The 16,783-nt window shown below is 42.1% G+C and overlaps 1 protein-coding gene across 2 annotated transcripts in view; it reads left to right on the top strand.

The window, feature by feature from the left end:
* filip1l (filamin A interacting protein 1-like) overlaps nt 1-16,783 on the top strand; it is a 79,164-nt gene that overhangs the window by 16,745 nt on the left and 45,636 nt on the right. The window contains exons 1-2 of one of the 2 annotated variants that reach the window (XM_028571870.1): nt 10,156-10,220; nt 15,891-16,212. In XM_028571870.1, the coding sequence (XP_028427671.1) occupies nt 15,901-16,212 (312 nt within the window). In that variant the 5' untranslated portion in view covers nt 10,156-10,220; nt 15,891-15,900. Of the gene's footprint in view, nt 1-10,155; nt 10,221-15,890; nt 16,213-16,783 lie in introns of those variants that run through there. The other variant, XM_028571868.1, reaches the window with a different exon arrangement.

Genomic DNA, 16,783 nt, shown 5'->3' with positions numbered 1-16,783 from the left:
TTCGACTGTATGTACTGGTATAAAAAGCTCCAAAAGGCCACTTCCAAAACTAAAAAAGTGCTGCCATCTGCTGGCCGAACAGAGCTAAGGGTCTCAATAAAGACCCATGTAACCTCTAAACAGTTCTCATCATAACCTGAGTTTGATATGGACGCAGGATGTTAAAAAAACCACTGTCATACACTGAATTAAGGACAGAGACACTGTGTTTAAAGAAAACGCTCCCATAAGAGTGACCAAAGTCGTACAGCAGCATAAACAGTGGAATCAGTGACTAAAACTCCATATTATGAAGAAGCAATGTGGGTCTGGGTTTGTTGTGCCTCAAACTGCTGCTACTCAACATTATTTTGATCTGTGTGTATATGTTTGGGATAGAGCGGAAAGGATCATGGTGTTCAGATGTCGAGGCCTTTGGGTGATTCGTCTTCACCCTGGTGGCCCTTGTGGTGACAGATCATTCCAGCTATTCACACCTTCCTACCATCGGATCTGTCTGGAGCTGCTCGGTCATGCTTGGAACACAGTGCACTTTAGGAAGGGGGGGAAGGGGAAGCAGGAACAGAGGATCGGATTTTAAAAGAGGGGAAAGAGATCTGGATGTGGGTTTTTTTTAGATTATTTTTGGGGCTTTTCCCTTTATTTTTTGACAGTGACAGTGGATAGACAGGAAAGGTGGGACAGAGGTGGGGGATGACAAAGGGGCCACAGGTCGGATTCAAACCTGGGCCGCTGCAAAGGACTCAGCCTACATGGGGCGCACGCTCTTACCGGGTGAGCTAGAGGTCAAAGATCTGGATGTTTTTAAAATGTTGCCTTATGAGGGAAAATCTGAACGTCTGGGCAATGGCAAGCTCCTACAATTTAATTTCAAAGGGAACACATTTAGCAGCTCAGGCAGCCTTTAGACGTGGATGCAAGTTTGGTTCATATGTTGCTTTATTTGATCTTTTTAGGTAATAATTGCAGAGCTTTTCCTGTTTCCTTTTTTTTTCTGTTCCTTTTGTCACCTATCACCACAAATATATTTCTAGAACAACAAACAGTAAAAGCATAGCAAAATATGTAGTGCAATTACAGATATTACCCCAGGGAATACGTCTGTGGTGAAAATAAAAGAAGAATCAGATGCAATTTTAATAGTAAATTACTTCTGAAAAGGCAACATGTAGCTAAATTACGGGCGGCTAAGCTAACCGGGCTTGTTAAGCCACAAAACACCACTGCTAAAAGGTTAACTCAGCCGGTAACACTAAACGCTGTCTCCTTGTCCCTACGTGTCACGTTTAACGGGAGGATGAGACTAACTTGACTAAGTGAGTTTAGGTCTTCCTTAATTCTAAAAGGGCCATGCTGTGTCAAGCATGACCTGCCCAAAGCTAGTGAAGGACAACCGACTCCTTTACGCGAGTCGGTTCAACAGGACGGTTGTTGGTTGGCCTACTGAGTTAATAGATCCGGTCACCGGTTCGCGTGTCCTCGGTGGCGGCAGGAACCAAAACACCGCAGAAGACTCGAGCGATTGCGGTTACATTCGGTCTCGACATACTATTTACACACTCATACTGACGAATCCGACCTGCTGCCCTTTGCTGCATGTCATCCTCCATCTCTCTCCCCCTTTCATGTCTATCCACTTTCAAAAATAAAGGGAAAAGCACTGAAAACTGGCTGGTTGGTTTGTGTACAGAAACCATAGCAACGCACAGAGCTGACCAATAACCCTGCGGTGAAAACCCCAATATTCCGAATGCGCTGTATATATGTCCAAACAATGCCTCTAAAACCCAAATAATAGCGGAATATCCCTACACAATCAGAAAAAGGCCTTTTTCGGAATATCCAAACGGAATATGCTGTTTACATGACCTGTATCAAATTTGCAATATTGTCATATTCGGAATAATAGTGGAATATTGGTGTGCATGTAAACGTACTGAGTGACTCTCCATCATCATCTTAGTAGCACGAATCTCTCTGACACACATGCGCATCTGGCTTATCAAACCTTGCACACAAACGCCCTCCTCATGTCACATTTCAGTATTTCCCTATTAGCTCACTACTCAAAAGACAATAAACTGATATCATATCAACAAACAGCTACTCAAAAGAGCTCGTAACACATATAGAGTAGTAAGGTAACAGATGGGGCTAGCTAAATGCTCCGCTATGCTCACCAGGAAGTTGCTTACTATGTTTGTCTGTGGTGTGGTGATGAGCAGGTAGTGTACAGTGGGTTCATCAGGACTGAAAAACAGCTGCTTGTTTGATGAGAGGTCATAACTATATTTGTCACTCCTTTCCCATCATAGTCATCTTTTTCCCCATAGTTAATAGTGATTAGTCAGTCCTTCCAGGATTTCTCTGCCTTTTTTGAGATTGTTTCGGACCAAGATGACTGATTTGGCGGGAGCTTTTGTAAAAAATTGCGATAAAAGTTGCAATGTCTTTTATTTTTTTGTTGCAATGAAGTGCAAATTGCAACAAAAAAAGTTGCGATTTCTTTTTGGTTTACTTCTTAAAAAGTAAAAAGGAAACTGAGAGAATAAAACTGCTCTGGGCTGAGTTTTCCTAGTGATCTTACCAAAAAGGCTCAGGATGCTGCAAATATTGGTATAATATGAAAATGGCTGGTGGATTTAAGACAAAAAATAATAATTTATTGAATGAATCTAATTTGAACACAAGTAAGTGGCTTGTTGATCTTTACATTGTTTATTTCCTATCCTTCCTCCATTCATATGGTTTGATGAAGTACTTATTGGACTTTAACTTATCATTGCACTTACAATAACAAGCGTAGCTGTCACGCCCGATGCAGAGAGCCGATAGAATTGAAACAGCAGCAGCTTTCAGCGACTTTAGAGTGAAAAAACCTTCACAGTTGTACAGCGTACATTGATGTTAAAATGTATACAGGTTGGCAGGACGGTCTGAAATGTTTTGCACGGTCTTTCGCTGTACGTTTTGTTGGTAAATGTGAGATGTTCGAGTCACACACGTATCGTCTTCGTAGCAGAAACAAGGAAATGAATTTGGCGACGTACGTGTGTTACGTCAACCCATTCTCACTCCCGCTTGGTCAGTGGCTCTCAGCGTCACATACTGACGCAAAGTCTGGCACTGGGGAATTCACAGTGATTGGTTGAATTTGCGTGAATTGTTGCGATCGCGCGACATCACAAAATCCTGGAGGGACCGATTAGTGCAGGTTTGAATGATCCTCCCCAACGTTGCAGTCATGCAGCCATCTAAGAGGCAGGAGCCGGCCTGCCACTGAACTGGATGACCTTTCACTTACTGTATAGTTTTATATGTATGATATTACTACTGCCCAGCAGCTCTTGGCCAACTCAAACCCCATCAGTCCTCAAAGCTTCACTTTCTCATAATCACCTGCTCCAAAACAGACAAGGTTACAGTCTGATGACACTGAGCATGGAGAACCTGCCAGGGCATGAAAGTCGATATAGGATATTAAATATATCGGGCGTGTTTAGAACATGCATTGAGGCTGACATGGGAGTCCAACAGGGCTATACATAGAGCCAAAGAGCAACAACAAGAGAATGAAGCTAACTTCATGTAACTTCATGTGCGTCATGTTCTGTTGCGCTGATGTTTGAATCCAACAGAATTACTGGCCCCATTAAAAAGTCATTTGGTCTCAGTTCTGGTTGAGAGGTTGCTGAACTTCTGTACTGCTGTCTGTTTTTGTTTTTACCAGCTTGACCTTGTTAAATGTGAAGACCTTGGCACGAGCTAAATCCCTAATATACAGTGAAGACTTGCACAATTACAGATGTGACCCATGCATGCACGCACGCACGCCGCACACACACACACACACACACACACACACACACACACACACACTGTAAAACGCAGCGTTTGGAGCCAGCCATGAGATCATGAGAAAGACATTCACATGGCACAACTGTTGCTCAAAAGCACACAAACAACCACACAGCATGTGCATTTACACATCCAGTACAGCAAGTAAGACTAAGTGCATGTATGCTTGGCCACGTTTCATGGTTTGACATCAGATTTGGCTCTCCTCCCAGACTGAAAACTCCTTCAAATGTAAACCTGGCAGAGGACGTATGAGTCCCCATCCATGCTGTGTCTTTCCTCCTTTATTACCAGAGGATTAATCACCTCCACTGTCCTTACAGTCAACAGCTTCATGGCATGGTACCTGGATGAGCTAAGAGATCATAAGACGATTCCTTGGTTTGTTTTGGCTCTGAGCGCATCACTTTCTTTGTCCGGAGGTTCATCTGAGATTGTTGTACTGTTTCTACATTAAATAGTTTTTCTTTAACTGTGTCAGTCTGTAAAAAGGTTTAACTACCTAAAGCCAAGGAAGTGTAATTTACATAGTACAAAACCCCTTATTTCTCTAAGTGTTCTTTGCAATCAGTACATACGTATAAGGCATTAGGGCTGCAAACTTTTCTTTTTTTCCTTGATTGGTTTGTAAAATGTCAGAAAGTAGTCTTCAAATTGCTTGCTTTGTTTGACCAACAAAAAAAGGTAACAAAGGTAACAGTAGTAGCCTATAGTAACAATATGGAGAATCAAAAAGCGAAATATTAAAGTCCTGCTCCACTCAAAAATGTGCTTTGCTTGTTACTTTGTTTGGATGTTTGAGCTTCAATGTGCGGTTCACTCCCACTTCACATGTAAGGGCTGTATTTCTGTTGCACATAGGACCCTTGACTGACTTAAGAGTTTTGAAGGTTCAAGCTTTAGTGTAATGGCAACATAGCGCCCCCTGGTGAAAAACAGATGGTTTGCCTTTCCTACAATATCTTAGTTGTCCTAAGATATTGTACAACTGCTTGCATGGATACATTACATGGTACATTTTGTGTGCACCACTGAAATATATGATCACTGCTTTATTCCAGCTGGAAGAGGTTTACAAATGCACAGTGGAGCTACACTGTTAAGACTATGATCCCCGTCTCCGAGACATGCTTGCAGGGGAAGTGTGCTAAGCTGACACTGACACAGTTTCTGGCCAGTCCAAAGATTTCTTGGGATTGCATCATGTAGCAAAGAGGAGGCCTTGAGGCCTTGCATTTGTACAGCTACAGTATAAGCTCTGCAGCAGCTGGCATACATCCTACAGCTTTGAATAACAGCGTGGCTGAGCTGAAACATCTCTGTTTGTGTGCCTCACCGTTGGAGTTGCGGCCCTAAGAGACATGCAGGCTGAGCTGCGGACGACTTAAGTGCGCAGGAATTCGCAAACCACTTCTCTCATTGCTTTACAGTCCAGCAGCGCTAATGCTCGCAGGAAATATCTCCGACGGTTTTACGGCTCCTCGTCCAACCTCGAGGCCTGAAGGCTGATCGCTACCTGTTGCTGCGGCAACCCCTGCACTGTTTGTAAATATTTCACTCGTTTTTTTTTCTCCCCATCTAGATGATGGAAACCCCTCCGGCACAGCATGCTACTTTCTGACAGTCATGTTTTGGGTCCTGTTAGCAATTATATTTATATTTTACAAAGAAAACAATAGTCTCAAGAAGCCCTATATCTTCTTCCAAAGTATTTGCCTAAAACATATTTAGCCTATTACCACTGAATGGCATTACTAAAACCATTCACACACAATACGTCATTGAGACATCGAGGTGCCGTTCTATTTATTGGCTGGCTTATCGGTTGTAGCCTATTAATGGGCTCTGAAAGCTTACTGTCTGAACTCTTCCGTAACTACAGTATGTAGCTGTAACAGCTCAAAGCAAAACAGCCAACTCCTGCACCATAAAAGCAAGAAAATTATTAAATGAACTCTGTTTTATATTCTTATCAAGCTTATTTCAAGATGTTTTCACTCTGCCCTGCCAAATAAATTTGAACCTTCCACTGAGCCAAAAGGAAAAGTGGTGATTTTGGATTTCAGGGCTTTCTGACCTCCTGTGGCTCTGTAAGTTTGTAGTTTAATCATCACTGACACAGAATTTTTTTTTTTTTTTTTTTTTTTTTTTTTTTAAATCTCTCTCATTCTTTTGCTCTTTCTGTGTGTGGTCTCGCATACATGCACAGACATAAATATGATTGTGAATAATGATGTGCATGGATGAAAATGTGGAATAATAAGAATAATGGATGAATAACTGAATAACTAGTGCAGAATGCAAGCATGTGTGGTACATTTACTGCAAATATATATATATATATAACAGACATTAGCTATGCAGGCAACCTTCATTGGAACCCCTCATGTTCATCACACACACTTTTAATGGTGTGAAAAATGAGCGACATTTGATCTGATTTTACATGGATCAGACTTTGCTGACTTTACTGTTGTCAGTTGCCTCTAGTATTGATGCGGTATTGCTTTGAGTCAGTGATGCTGGGATGAAAACAAGTGTTTTAAACCTAATTCGCCCTACCTTCCTCTCTTTGAAAACCAGCTTCTCCTCTAGATGATCAATTTTTCATGGACCACAAATACATTGTGTAGGTTTATTGACAGAGACAGACTGCTCATGTAGCTATGAGATAATTCACAGAATATAAAAAGGCCTCAGCAGTATAACATTTCTGGTATCTCAGTTTGAAATCTGTTTTACCAGCTTCATGTGCAACATTTTGGAAAATATGCTTATTTGCTTTCTTGCAGAGAGTTACATGAGAAGATTGATGCCACTCTAATGTTCATACATAAAATATGAACCTACAGAAGGAGCCAGTTAGTTGTTAGCTTAGCACAAACACTGGAAACAGACGGAAACAGCGAGTCTGGCTCTGTGCAAACGAAACAAACTTCTATCAACCTGTCTAAAGCTTGAGATATGTTCAAAGAGGACAAAGTTTGTGTGACATGTCGTCAATTTTGTTACTTCTGGACCTCTGAGTCAGGCTAGCCTAGCGGTTTCCCCCATTTCTTAATCTTTGTGCTAAGCTAACTGATTGCTGGCGGTAGCTTACCATACAGACACAAGAGTGGTAACAACCTTTCACGAATAAAGCAAAAAAAACTATTTCCCAAAATGCCAAACTATTTCTTTAAGCACAACATGTAAAAACCAGCAATTCTCTCACCAGAATTGGTTTATTCAAGCCTAAGACTAGGTGTGCTTACTCTGGATGAACAACAATTCAATTCCATTACATTACATGTCATTTAGCTGATGCTTTTATCCAAAGCAACTTCCAATTAAATGCTTTCAACCTTGAAGCTTGTTTTTTTTATCCGAGGTGTAGTCGAAAGAGATGTGCTTTTAGCCTTCGTCAGAAGATGCGTAGGCTTTTGGCCATCCTGATGTCAATAGGGAGCTCATTCCACCATTTAGGAGCCAGGACAGCAAACAATCAGGATTTCATTGAGTGATTAGTTGTCCCTTGCCAGCCAGGAGAGAGTTGCATTAGTCAAGATGTGAGCTGTTTTTTAGATGTGAACTAGAATCTTCTGCGTTAGAAGGGGACATATCCATCTGATGTTATGCAGCATGTGTCTACACGATCAGGTAGTTGCAGCAACCCAGGTTTCTAGCAGTCTAGGTGGGGACTACCACAGAGTTGGCAATTGTTATAGTCAGGTCCTGGGTAGGAGAGCCCTTCCCTGGAAGGAAAAGGACCTCAGTCTTGTCAAGGTTGAGTTTCGAGATACATGCTGCTACTTGCGTTTCAGACTCCTGAAAGGAGAGAATTAGTTGGGTGTCATCTGCGTAGCTGTGATAAGAAAAGTTGTGCGAGTGAATGACAGACCCGAGAGAGTTGGTATGCAGAGAAAAGAGGAGGGGACCCAGGACTGATCCCTGAGGAACCCCAGTTTAGAGTGGGCAAGGTTCTGAGATAGATCCTCTCCAAGTTACCGGTAGGTTCCGCCTGCCAGGTAAGATGTGAGCGCAGAGCCTGAGATAGCCTCTTGGTTGGTTGGTGGTTCACTGTGTCAAAGGCAGCAGAAAGGTCCAGAAGGATGACGACGGAAGAGAGAGATTATGCTCTGGCGATGTGAAGCTGCTCAGTTTCTGTTGAGTGGCCAGCCTTGAAACCAGACTGGTGGGGATCAAGAAGGTTGTTCTGGTGGAGATAAGTAGAGAGTTGATTATAAATGGCACGCTTAAGAGTTTTGGATAAAAATGGAGGAAGGGAGACGGGTCTGTAGTTATTCACCTCAGATGAGTCGAGTGTTGGTTTTTGGAGTAGTGAGATCACTCTTGCCTCTTTGAGGGCGTCGGGGAAACAGCCAGTTGACAAGGAGATGTTTATGAGATGGGTGAGGAAAGGAACAAGGTCAGGAGCAACCGACTGGAGAAGGTGAGAAGGGATAGGATCAAGGGGGGCAGGTGGGTGGGCAGAGGTAATTAAAGTAAGAATTTGATTTGGAGATAGAGGGGTGAAAGTGGAAAGAGTATGATGTTATGGATGGAAAGATGATTTCAGGCTGGCTGACAAAGCCAGAGATGAACTCAGTCTTGCAAGTGGCAGACTGGTAGTTCCATAGAAGCAACAAGGTGTTGAGTGTGTGTGGAGCGGGTGGGCTAGGTAAGAGAGGTTGGGTTGCGGAAATGTTGCGAACTTATGCAAGGTTTGTAGTATCTCCGATAGGATACGAACAGGAAAGGAGAAGCAGCAAATTTCCAGATAAATACACCGATCAGTGCAAGTAAGATAGTCAAGAAGATATCAAGTCCCACGAAGACTCCTGTGTAGACTCCTTTGTCTTTGTCCTCCGAGTCTTCGTCCGGTGAGACTGGAGGTGATTGTGTTGGCTACAGGTAAGGAGGCCCCACCCTAGCTAATCACTCAACAACGAACCTGGACAGTCGTTAAGCACCACTCCCCAACCCCACACTTCAAACTAAGCTAGTTTGATTACCCTAAACAGTTTCAGTCACATTAAGTAAGACCATAAAATTCAGCAAAACACACAGCAGAAGTAGAAGAAGCAGCTGAACCCACAGTAAAAGCAGCAAAGACAAGAGGCAAGCAACAAAAGCAGCAAAACCAAGAAGCAACAGCAAAAGGCAGCAGAATGAGCAAAATCAGCAGAACAAACGCAGTCAAGTCAGGTCTGCTTGGTTCTTTCGGGGAATTATTGTAAAGATTTACAAATAATATGTTTACGGCATTTACTCTCTAACTGGGACGTTTGGGACCGATTGGCGGGGGGGAGCAAATTACGTCTACCCATGCATCCAGCTATTTTAAATAGCTTACGTTACTGCATTGTGTGAACAGTTAGCTTAATTTAATATTGTATGTGCCATTTTCTTTTGGGGGGTGCAAATGTTCCACCAATACATAACTTCCCGAGAGCATTTTGCAAAGCCACTGTCTTAGCACCTCCCTAGAGGATTGTGATTGGTTTAAAGAAATGCAAACAACCCAGAGTGTTTTTTTTCTCCTATCCTGGAGTGTATGTGTGGAGGGGCCAGACCTTACTCCGCAGCGCTGTGGAGATAGGTGTGCTAGGATGCTACCTGTAAGCATCTTTGGATGTTTATGCACAGATGCAAAGGAACAAGCATACATTAGCTAATAAGAGTAATATTTCCTCCTAATGCTGGTTAGCAGTTGTTGGAAAAGCATCACTGTTCACGTCTGAGTCTTTCCGACTAGGATTTTGAGAAGGTTTTACATAATCTACTAAAGCCACCTGAAAGCATGTAATCCTCATATGTGAATTCAAACACCAAAGTCCCCTCTTGAAATGACTGTAAGTGGTGATTTAGTGTACACTTTGTGTACATTAAACTGCATACAGACCCTCCAAAGGATATACTGCAGCTCCTCGATCTTTCCCTCCCGTCTTCCCTTTCTCTGTTCTCTTTTGATCTGCTTTTCTCTCCCCCTCAATCATATTGACAGCAGCATGATGTCAGGCTGTAGGAATTCACTCTGTAATTGGTGTGTGCCTGTGCCGTGTTGGGTGTGTACATGGCATGCAATGCATATGTTCTGTGAGTGTCTGTGTGTTACTCTCCACACATGCTCCTGTTTGCATGTGTTTCCATGCATGGAATATGTGTGTGTGTGTGTGTGTGTATGTGTGTGTATGTGCGTTGGAGAAAAGGGTAAAGAGGCATATTTTTTGTAGCACACCTGCTTCCTCACCTTTCACCCTCTTGACTTTATTGGCCCTCCCTCTGCTTTACTTCCAGCTCACATGAAGAGTGAAGTCATCTCCATAAAGCCATCTTGTTTTAGCTTTCAGAGATACCAAGTGCTGAGAGTGTACTCAAAGGTATAATGACAATGTTTGTGCAACATCTGGGAAAGGCTTTTTATGTGTGTGTGTGTGTGTGTGTGTGTGTGTGTGTGTGTGTGTGTGTGTGGGGTGTGGTGCTGGTTTAGATTGTGAGCCCCAACAGTCACAGAAAAATATCCCAAATTATAAAGTTCTAACATAATAAGCTTAATCGCTTTCTGAAGTGTTCAGATGTGTGATAAAATTACTTGATGGCCATTATAGACAGCCTTTATGAGGATTTATGAGTTGGTGACTGGCTGGTTGCCTGGCTTGGTGAGTTCATTGCATAAAAAACTCTTTGAATGAATGAGCCTTTTGACCTGGTAGCTATAGTCAGAGAAATCTTGGTGGTCTCGGCTAGACAAGCCTAAACTGCCAACTGTTTCCAGTAACAGCTTTGCTTTTGGCTTCAGACATTGTCCTCACTACTTAATCAGAGCACAAGGTAATGGAAGGGCCTCAGGGAAGGAGGAAATAAAGGAAAGAGAACTTATGAATGAATAAGCTATTTTTTTTTATTAATATTGCTAATTTTCAGTGTGGCTCTAGGGATGGCAGAGATCTAGCCCTTTGGTCCAGACTGAAATGTCTCAACAACTATTGGATGGATTGGCATGACATTTTGTACAGACATCCGTGGTGCCAGGAGGACGACTCCCAACAACTTTGGTGAACCTCTTTCAACAACCGGCATAATCGGGACAACATTTTTATTTGTCCGATACTTGAGTTTATGACCATATACCTGCAAAACTAACTGTATTGCTATCAGCCACTGCTATGCCAAAGTACAGCTTTAAAGAGCGGCTAGCATGGCGGTCTTGATAGAAAACAAGTGTTGCCTCGCCCCTGTGCCTGCATGTGTCCACTTGCTACAACCCTGCTCCTCTAGAAAAGCTACTGTGTGCACACATGTTATACATCCACTTATAAATGTATGCATACCTGAAATGAAAAGTCATAAAGACCGTTTTACCAAAAAAACATACATTTATTAATCCTCCCTGTGTTTATTATCGTGCTTGTGCTTGAATTATTCTTTTCAATGTGTTGCCTTTATTCCCAAAACCAAGCCAAGCAGCAAAGTCCCTTGTATAAGAACTGAGCACCTGTTAATCATAGCATCACCTTCTGGCACCGATTCCCCTTGCTCACAAAATGAAAAATGATCGGGGTTTATTCAAGCTGCTCTGACAAAAACGCCTGACACTGGCTGGTTGGGATTAGTACGAGGACAAAGTATGGTAAAGTCATCTCTGGGCAGTTTCGCACATGCCACAAACCCATTCATTCATGCTGTTGTTGTCAATGAGTACTTCAACAGATGGAGATCATGATGCATTATTATTGCGTCAGCAGCACAGGTACAAACATGATAACTGTTGGTTGACAGTTAAGTAATAGTGTGGCCTCATGAGGACTATTCAACTTTGTTGATCTTTCCAAAGATGTTTTCTCCTTAAATATTCATTCACTCATTTTGTCACAGACATTCAGAGAAATGAATGAATATTTCAGATTTAATCTGCTACAAATCCCCTATAAGGATCTGTCGGGGTTATTCGAGGTCTCACGCAACAGATGGTGGCTAATTAACTCTATGTTTTTTGGCAGTTTTGTCTTCACACCTTCTCCAAGCTGACGACACAAACAACACAACACGGTCATGGAGAAAATATGTGTGCACACAGCGTAAACTGTTTTAAGAGCCAGTGTTTCTGCCTCCTCAAGCAAATGAAGGCCCAAAGGAAATTTCCAAACAGCTTTTTTTTTGGCACTGCTGCTTTCCAAAGTCTATTTACACCTTGTGATTATTTAAATTTGGACTATGATGCTGTAAAACAAAGAGCCAGTAATGCGTTTTGAAGATTTGGTTTTATATTATCTGTGATAGCTTGATATTATGTTAATCTTGTAATTTTTTTTTAGTACATTAGGTATAATTTAGGCTTTGAGTTGATCTCATTCAAATCTTCAAAAGATATTTAGTTAATGAAAGAAAGGTGTTTAGAGCAGTGTAACTACAGTTCAACAAATTGAACAAAAATCAGCACAGTTTTGGCCAGCTTTTCTGTACTCGTGCTCGCTATTTGAGTGTTTCCAGTTTTGACCGCTTTCTCCAAGGTTCCAATAACTCAGTTCAGAAAAAGTAGGACAATTGTTCAACAAAGATATAACACAGATTTTAAAACTAATTTATTCGACTCCCACATCGACAGTAAGGGACCGATGTGGAGATTGTCAGATCCCATACAAAGCTATTTTCCCGTCCCCTCAATGAAACTTTTTATTAACTATGTGATATATTTCTGATCCATCTTGGAGATTTTGCAGATACGTGATATTTGCACATGTAGGAATCCCAGCAGGTCCAGTTACATGTCTGTGACCTTTGGATTTGTTGCACAATCTTGTTTCAAATTTTGAATCTGTTTTATGAAGTTTTATATGCATGTTTATGCAGTGTGAACATGTTGCATAATGACTAATAGCAGAGTTAATTATGTATCTACGTACTCAATAAAAAAGCTTACATGCTGATGACGTTCGGGGTAAGGTTTCCAAACACATAAACTGTTCTGTATCCTTTACATATTGTACATGTCATGAACTATATCCTAAACCTGTACAACACACACACACACACACACACACACACACACACACACACACTTCTGAAACACACTGTTCTGTCTATTGCCTGTAGCCCAGATCTCTGAGTAAGCTGATGTGGAGTCTGTCTTGGACAGCAGGGAATTACCTCAGCTCTGAATCATGTGGCGCCTTGCCGAGAGTGTGCACAATGCAATCACCCAGCCATCTTTCTTACTCATAAACTGTCAGAGGGCCTCACACAGAGGCTGGACTGCAGGAGTCTCAAACACATTGTTCAAGGTCCAATTAGGCAAATTGGCGTTGAGTGGTGAGATTTTAGTTTTAGTTTGTCTTGGTGGCACTAAGGCTTTTTTTGTTTGTTTTATTGGACAGCCAAGTTTAGGTGATTGCCAATGTGAACTGTTGTTATATCACAAAGTGTATTAGAAAACTATAGATTAGCAGCAGAGATAGATTAACTAATAATTGACTTAATTAACTAACTAACTAACTAACTAACATTTTTGTTATGTACAGTAGGTATAGCTAGTGGATATAAGTGGTGGAAGAAGTATCCATAGCTTTTACTTAAGTAAAACAACAATATCACAATGTTAAATACTCCATTATGAGTCCTGCATTCAGAATTCTCCTAAAGTAAAGATAGGGTATTAAACACTGTATTAACAGTATACAACAACATGTGCACTAAGTCTTACAAATAAAAGTAAACCACTAGGGGTGTGACGAGACACCCAGCTCACAAGACGAGACACAAGATTGGGTTCACCCAAAACTTCATTGAAGAAATAAGACTGTAAAAATAGCCCTTTCTTCATTTCGAAAGACACAAAATGGAAAACCAGCACTGAAAGGTTTTGCCAAAAACTCAAATGACTGGCTTCTCTCCTGCGTACTAACAGTTACACCGTTACTTATTCCATATGTACGGTGGAGAGCTAGTCCCTTCACACAGAGAACCAAGGTTACTACGTAACCAAGCGTTTTCTGGCAGTAGTTGAGACCAGTAGTGTTGTAGGCCTACTCAAATTTGTCATTGTACAGCAGACAGAGAGAAATAAAGTTCTTGTCAAGATGGCGCGCGCCCTACGAGCACGCTCTAACGTTCTCTGCACTTGTAGTAGAGATATCGCGAGACACTTTTTACCTCAACAAGAAATCTCGTCTCATGAGATCTCATGGGAGGAGATCTCGTCACACCTCTATAAACCACTGGAACGAACGATGTTGCTAAAGATATTTTACACATTACAAAATCTATTTAGGTTAATCTGTTAATCACATGTTTCAGTTTCAGTCTTTTGAGCTCAGTTAGTTGGAAACATTTTGATGTGAGCCGAGTTGAATGGATAATGATGTAATGCCTTTGGGCAGATTATTCTCTCTCACATCAAAAACACTCATACAAATGAGTCTCTGCATGTTTTCATCTCAGTCCTGCTTTGTCTTTTGGATATATTTACTTTAGCTGAGTATAATGCTGAAAAAGTCATGAATTACTTGGCAAAGGAGCGTACAGTTCTGCCTGTGAGGCTGCAGCTTACAGCATTCATCTATTTATCAAAGTTCAATTTATTATAGTCAGAGAGTCACCGAATGGCCCATTCATAAACCAGATGTCACAAAGACACATTGTACACTCCAAACAGACCTTGGTAGGTTGCCATGATGCTTTTTATTTATAAGTCATCTACTCTGATGTTAGCCCTTTTTCCAATCACCCCCCAGGCCCAAAGACATCAGACCACCTATCATCATCTGTAGAAAAGACAAAGTAGGTACACAAGAAGACAGCAACGCTCCAGTGCTTAAATCCTCTGGCAGGACCGATTTTGGCCACGTCTTTCTAGTAAAGAATTTCACGTTATGGGAAAACTCATCAGCCGTGAATGGTGGTCGGCAGCTTTGGGTAATGCGTTGCGACAGGACTTAAGGTCTGGGCCCAAAAAGGCTCTGGCACTGTCAGAGAATTTGCGCTATAATCGTGCTTTGTGGCTGGTGGTATGACGTGGTGATGATGACTATTCTGCTGAGTGACTAATAATATCATGGAAGGCAATGACGACATTCAGCTTCTCTGCAAAGATGACAAATGTGGAACTGAATGTAGTCCGTAGGTCTAGTTTAAGGCCGATTTACAGTATGTTGAAAGAACAGGTTATATCAGCCCAACATGTAGGAATCAAAAGTTATGTTTAGACATGCACAGCCTCCAAAGGTGGAGTCCTTTCGGTTGTGGTCATGTACCTTAGATTTTGTGCTCACTGTGTTGTTTTGGTGCAGTATTTGTCGTATTTCCTGGGATGTGCAGGGTTTGTTTAAGGACAGTTAGGGATATATATAGTCTATAGTCTATATAGACAGCTTGCTAGACTATCTGTCCAATCTGGGTTTTCTGTTACACAACCAAAACAACCTTTGAATGTACACGTTCCACCAAAACAAGTTCCATCCCGAGGCTATTTTGCACCGTGGCTCCGTCTGGCGATTAGCACCGGCTAAGACAATTGTGATTAGTTTAAAGAAATGCCAATAAACCAGAGCATGTTTTTCTCCCATCCCGGAATGCTGTGTGGACTAGCCAGACCCTCCTCCCGAGCGCTGTGCAGGAAGGTCTGGCAATGCGAGACTAGGATATCTGGGTCATCAATGAGTGAAGCAGTCGAGGCAGGTTGAGTAAAAGTGGCATCCATGCTCACCAATGCCTTAATCCAGTGGTCAGAAAATTTTAAATAAAACATGTCATCAGTGACAAAGTAACTCCTGGAATGCAACAAACATCGCAGATTGATTACACGTGACGGTGTAAGAGCAGTGTTTTGTTCTTTTAAGCCCTTCAAAGTCAAGGTCATGGATTCAAATTTGGCATATTATGTATTCTGTTTTATTGTGTTGTCGCTTGACTTGCAATAGACACACAAGACTTAATATTGACAAGGTGTCCAACTAATGCAAGACACTTAGATGGTGCAGGAAATGTGTGTTCATATCTGCATGCAGGATATTAAAAAAACACCCTCATCCTTCTGTCTTCCATTCATTTAACAGATAGAGAAACATGCGATCCCGCAGCAACAGTCTGGAGGACGTAACCAAGGCCAAGCAGGCAGACACACGCAAGCGATCTGCGGAGCGAGAGGAGCCCTCGGGAAGGGCTGAGCGCCGCAGCCGACACCGAGAGCCGCCGGACGACACTGGCACCATTCAGCGGAATCACAAGACGGCCAAGAACAGCACCTGTACTGGTGGGAGTGGGAGCGGGAGTAGCAGCGCCAGCGGTGCTGCAAAGGGAGGTCGGAGGGAGAAGAGCAGGGACCTTTCCCGGGATGACCTCGTCTTTCTACTGAGCTTGCTGGAGGGAGAGCTGCAGGTAATCCAAACTGAAGAGATGACTGAGCCCTGGGAACATTTTGCCAGTACAGCCAGCAGGCACGCAGGCCTGCAGACATGGCACTGGCCCCAGTCGGACATATAGTCAAACACAGTGGCTCAGTTGGCAGTGGGCACTCAAGATGGACTAAAAGCCTGTGTTAATGGACAGCCAACAGCTGAGGCTACTTCCTGTCATCCCAGCACTGCATCCAGCAATCCCCTGGCACTGTTGTTGTGTGATAGGAACAAGGCAAAGTCTGACTTATTGCTGGTTAAAGGTAGATAGATACAAAGAAATATAGTGGACTTTGGTTTTTGTAGATAATGTGCCAACCTACAAAAAAAAGAAGAAAAAAAGAAAAGAAAGAAAAGGTCTCTAGTGCAAACTTTTAAGCAATGTTTCCCGATCATAAGAACTTAGAGAAAGATGAGAGGGACAAGGTCAACACTGACTCAATATTTTAGGTTATTTTATTGATATTTGGTTTAGTGTAGACTTGTCTCTTGCTGTCATGCTGCTGCATATTGGAAAGTCTGCTGCATGTTATTCCTGCTTCACAAAGTTGAAT

The sequence above is a fragment of the Perca flavescens genome, chromosome 24 (assembly GCF_004354835.1).
Source record: "Perca flavescens isolate YP-PL-M2 chromosome 24, PFLA_1.0, whole genome shotgun sequence".
In the NCBI taxonomy this organism is placed as follows: domain Eukaryota; kingdom Metazoa; phylum Chordata; class Actinopteri; order Perciformes; family Percidae; genus Perca; species Perca flavescens.
Note: the sequence above shows the minus strand (reverse complement) of the source record. Positions and strands in the feature narration are given on the sequence as shown.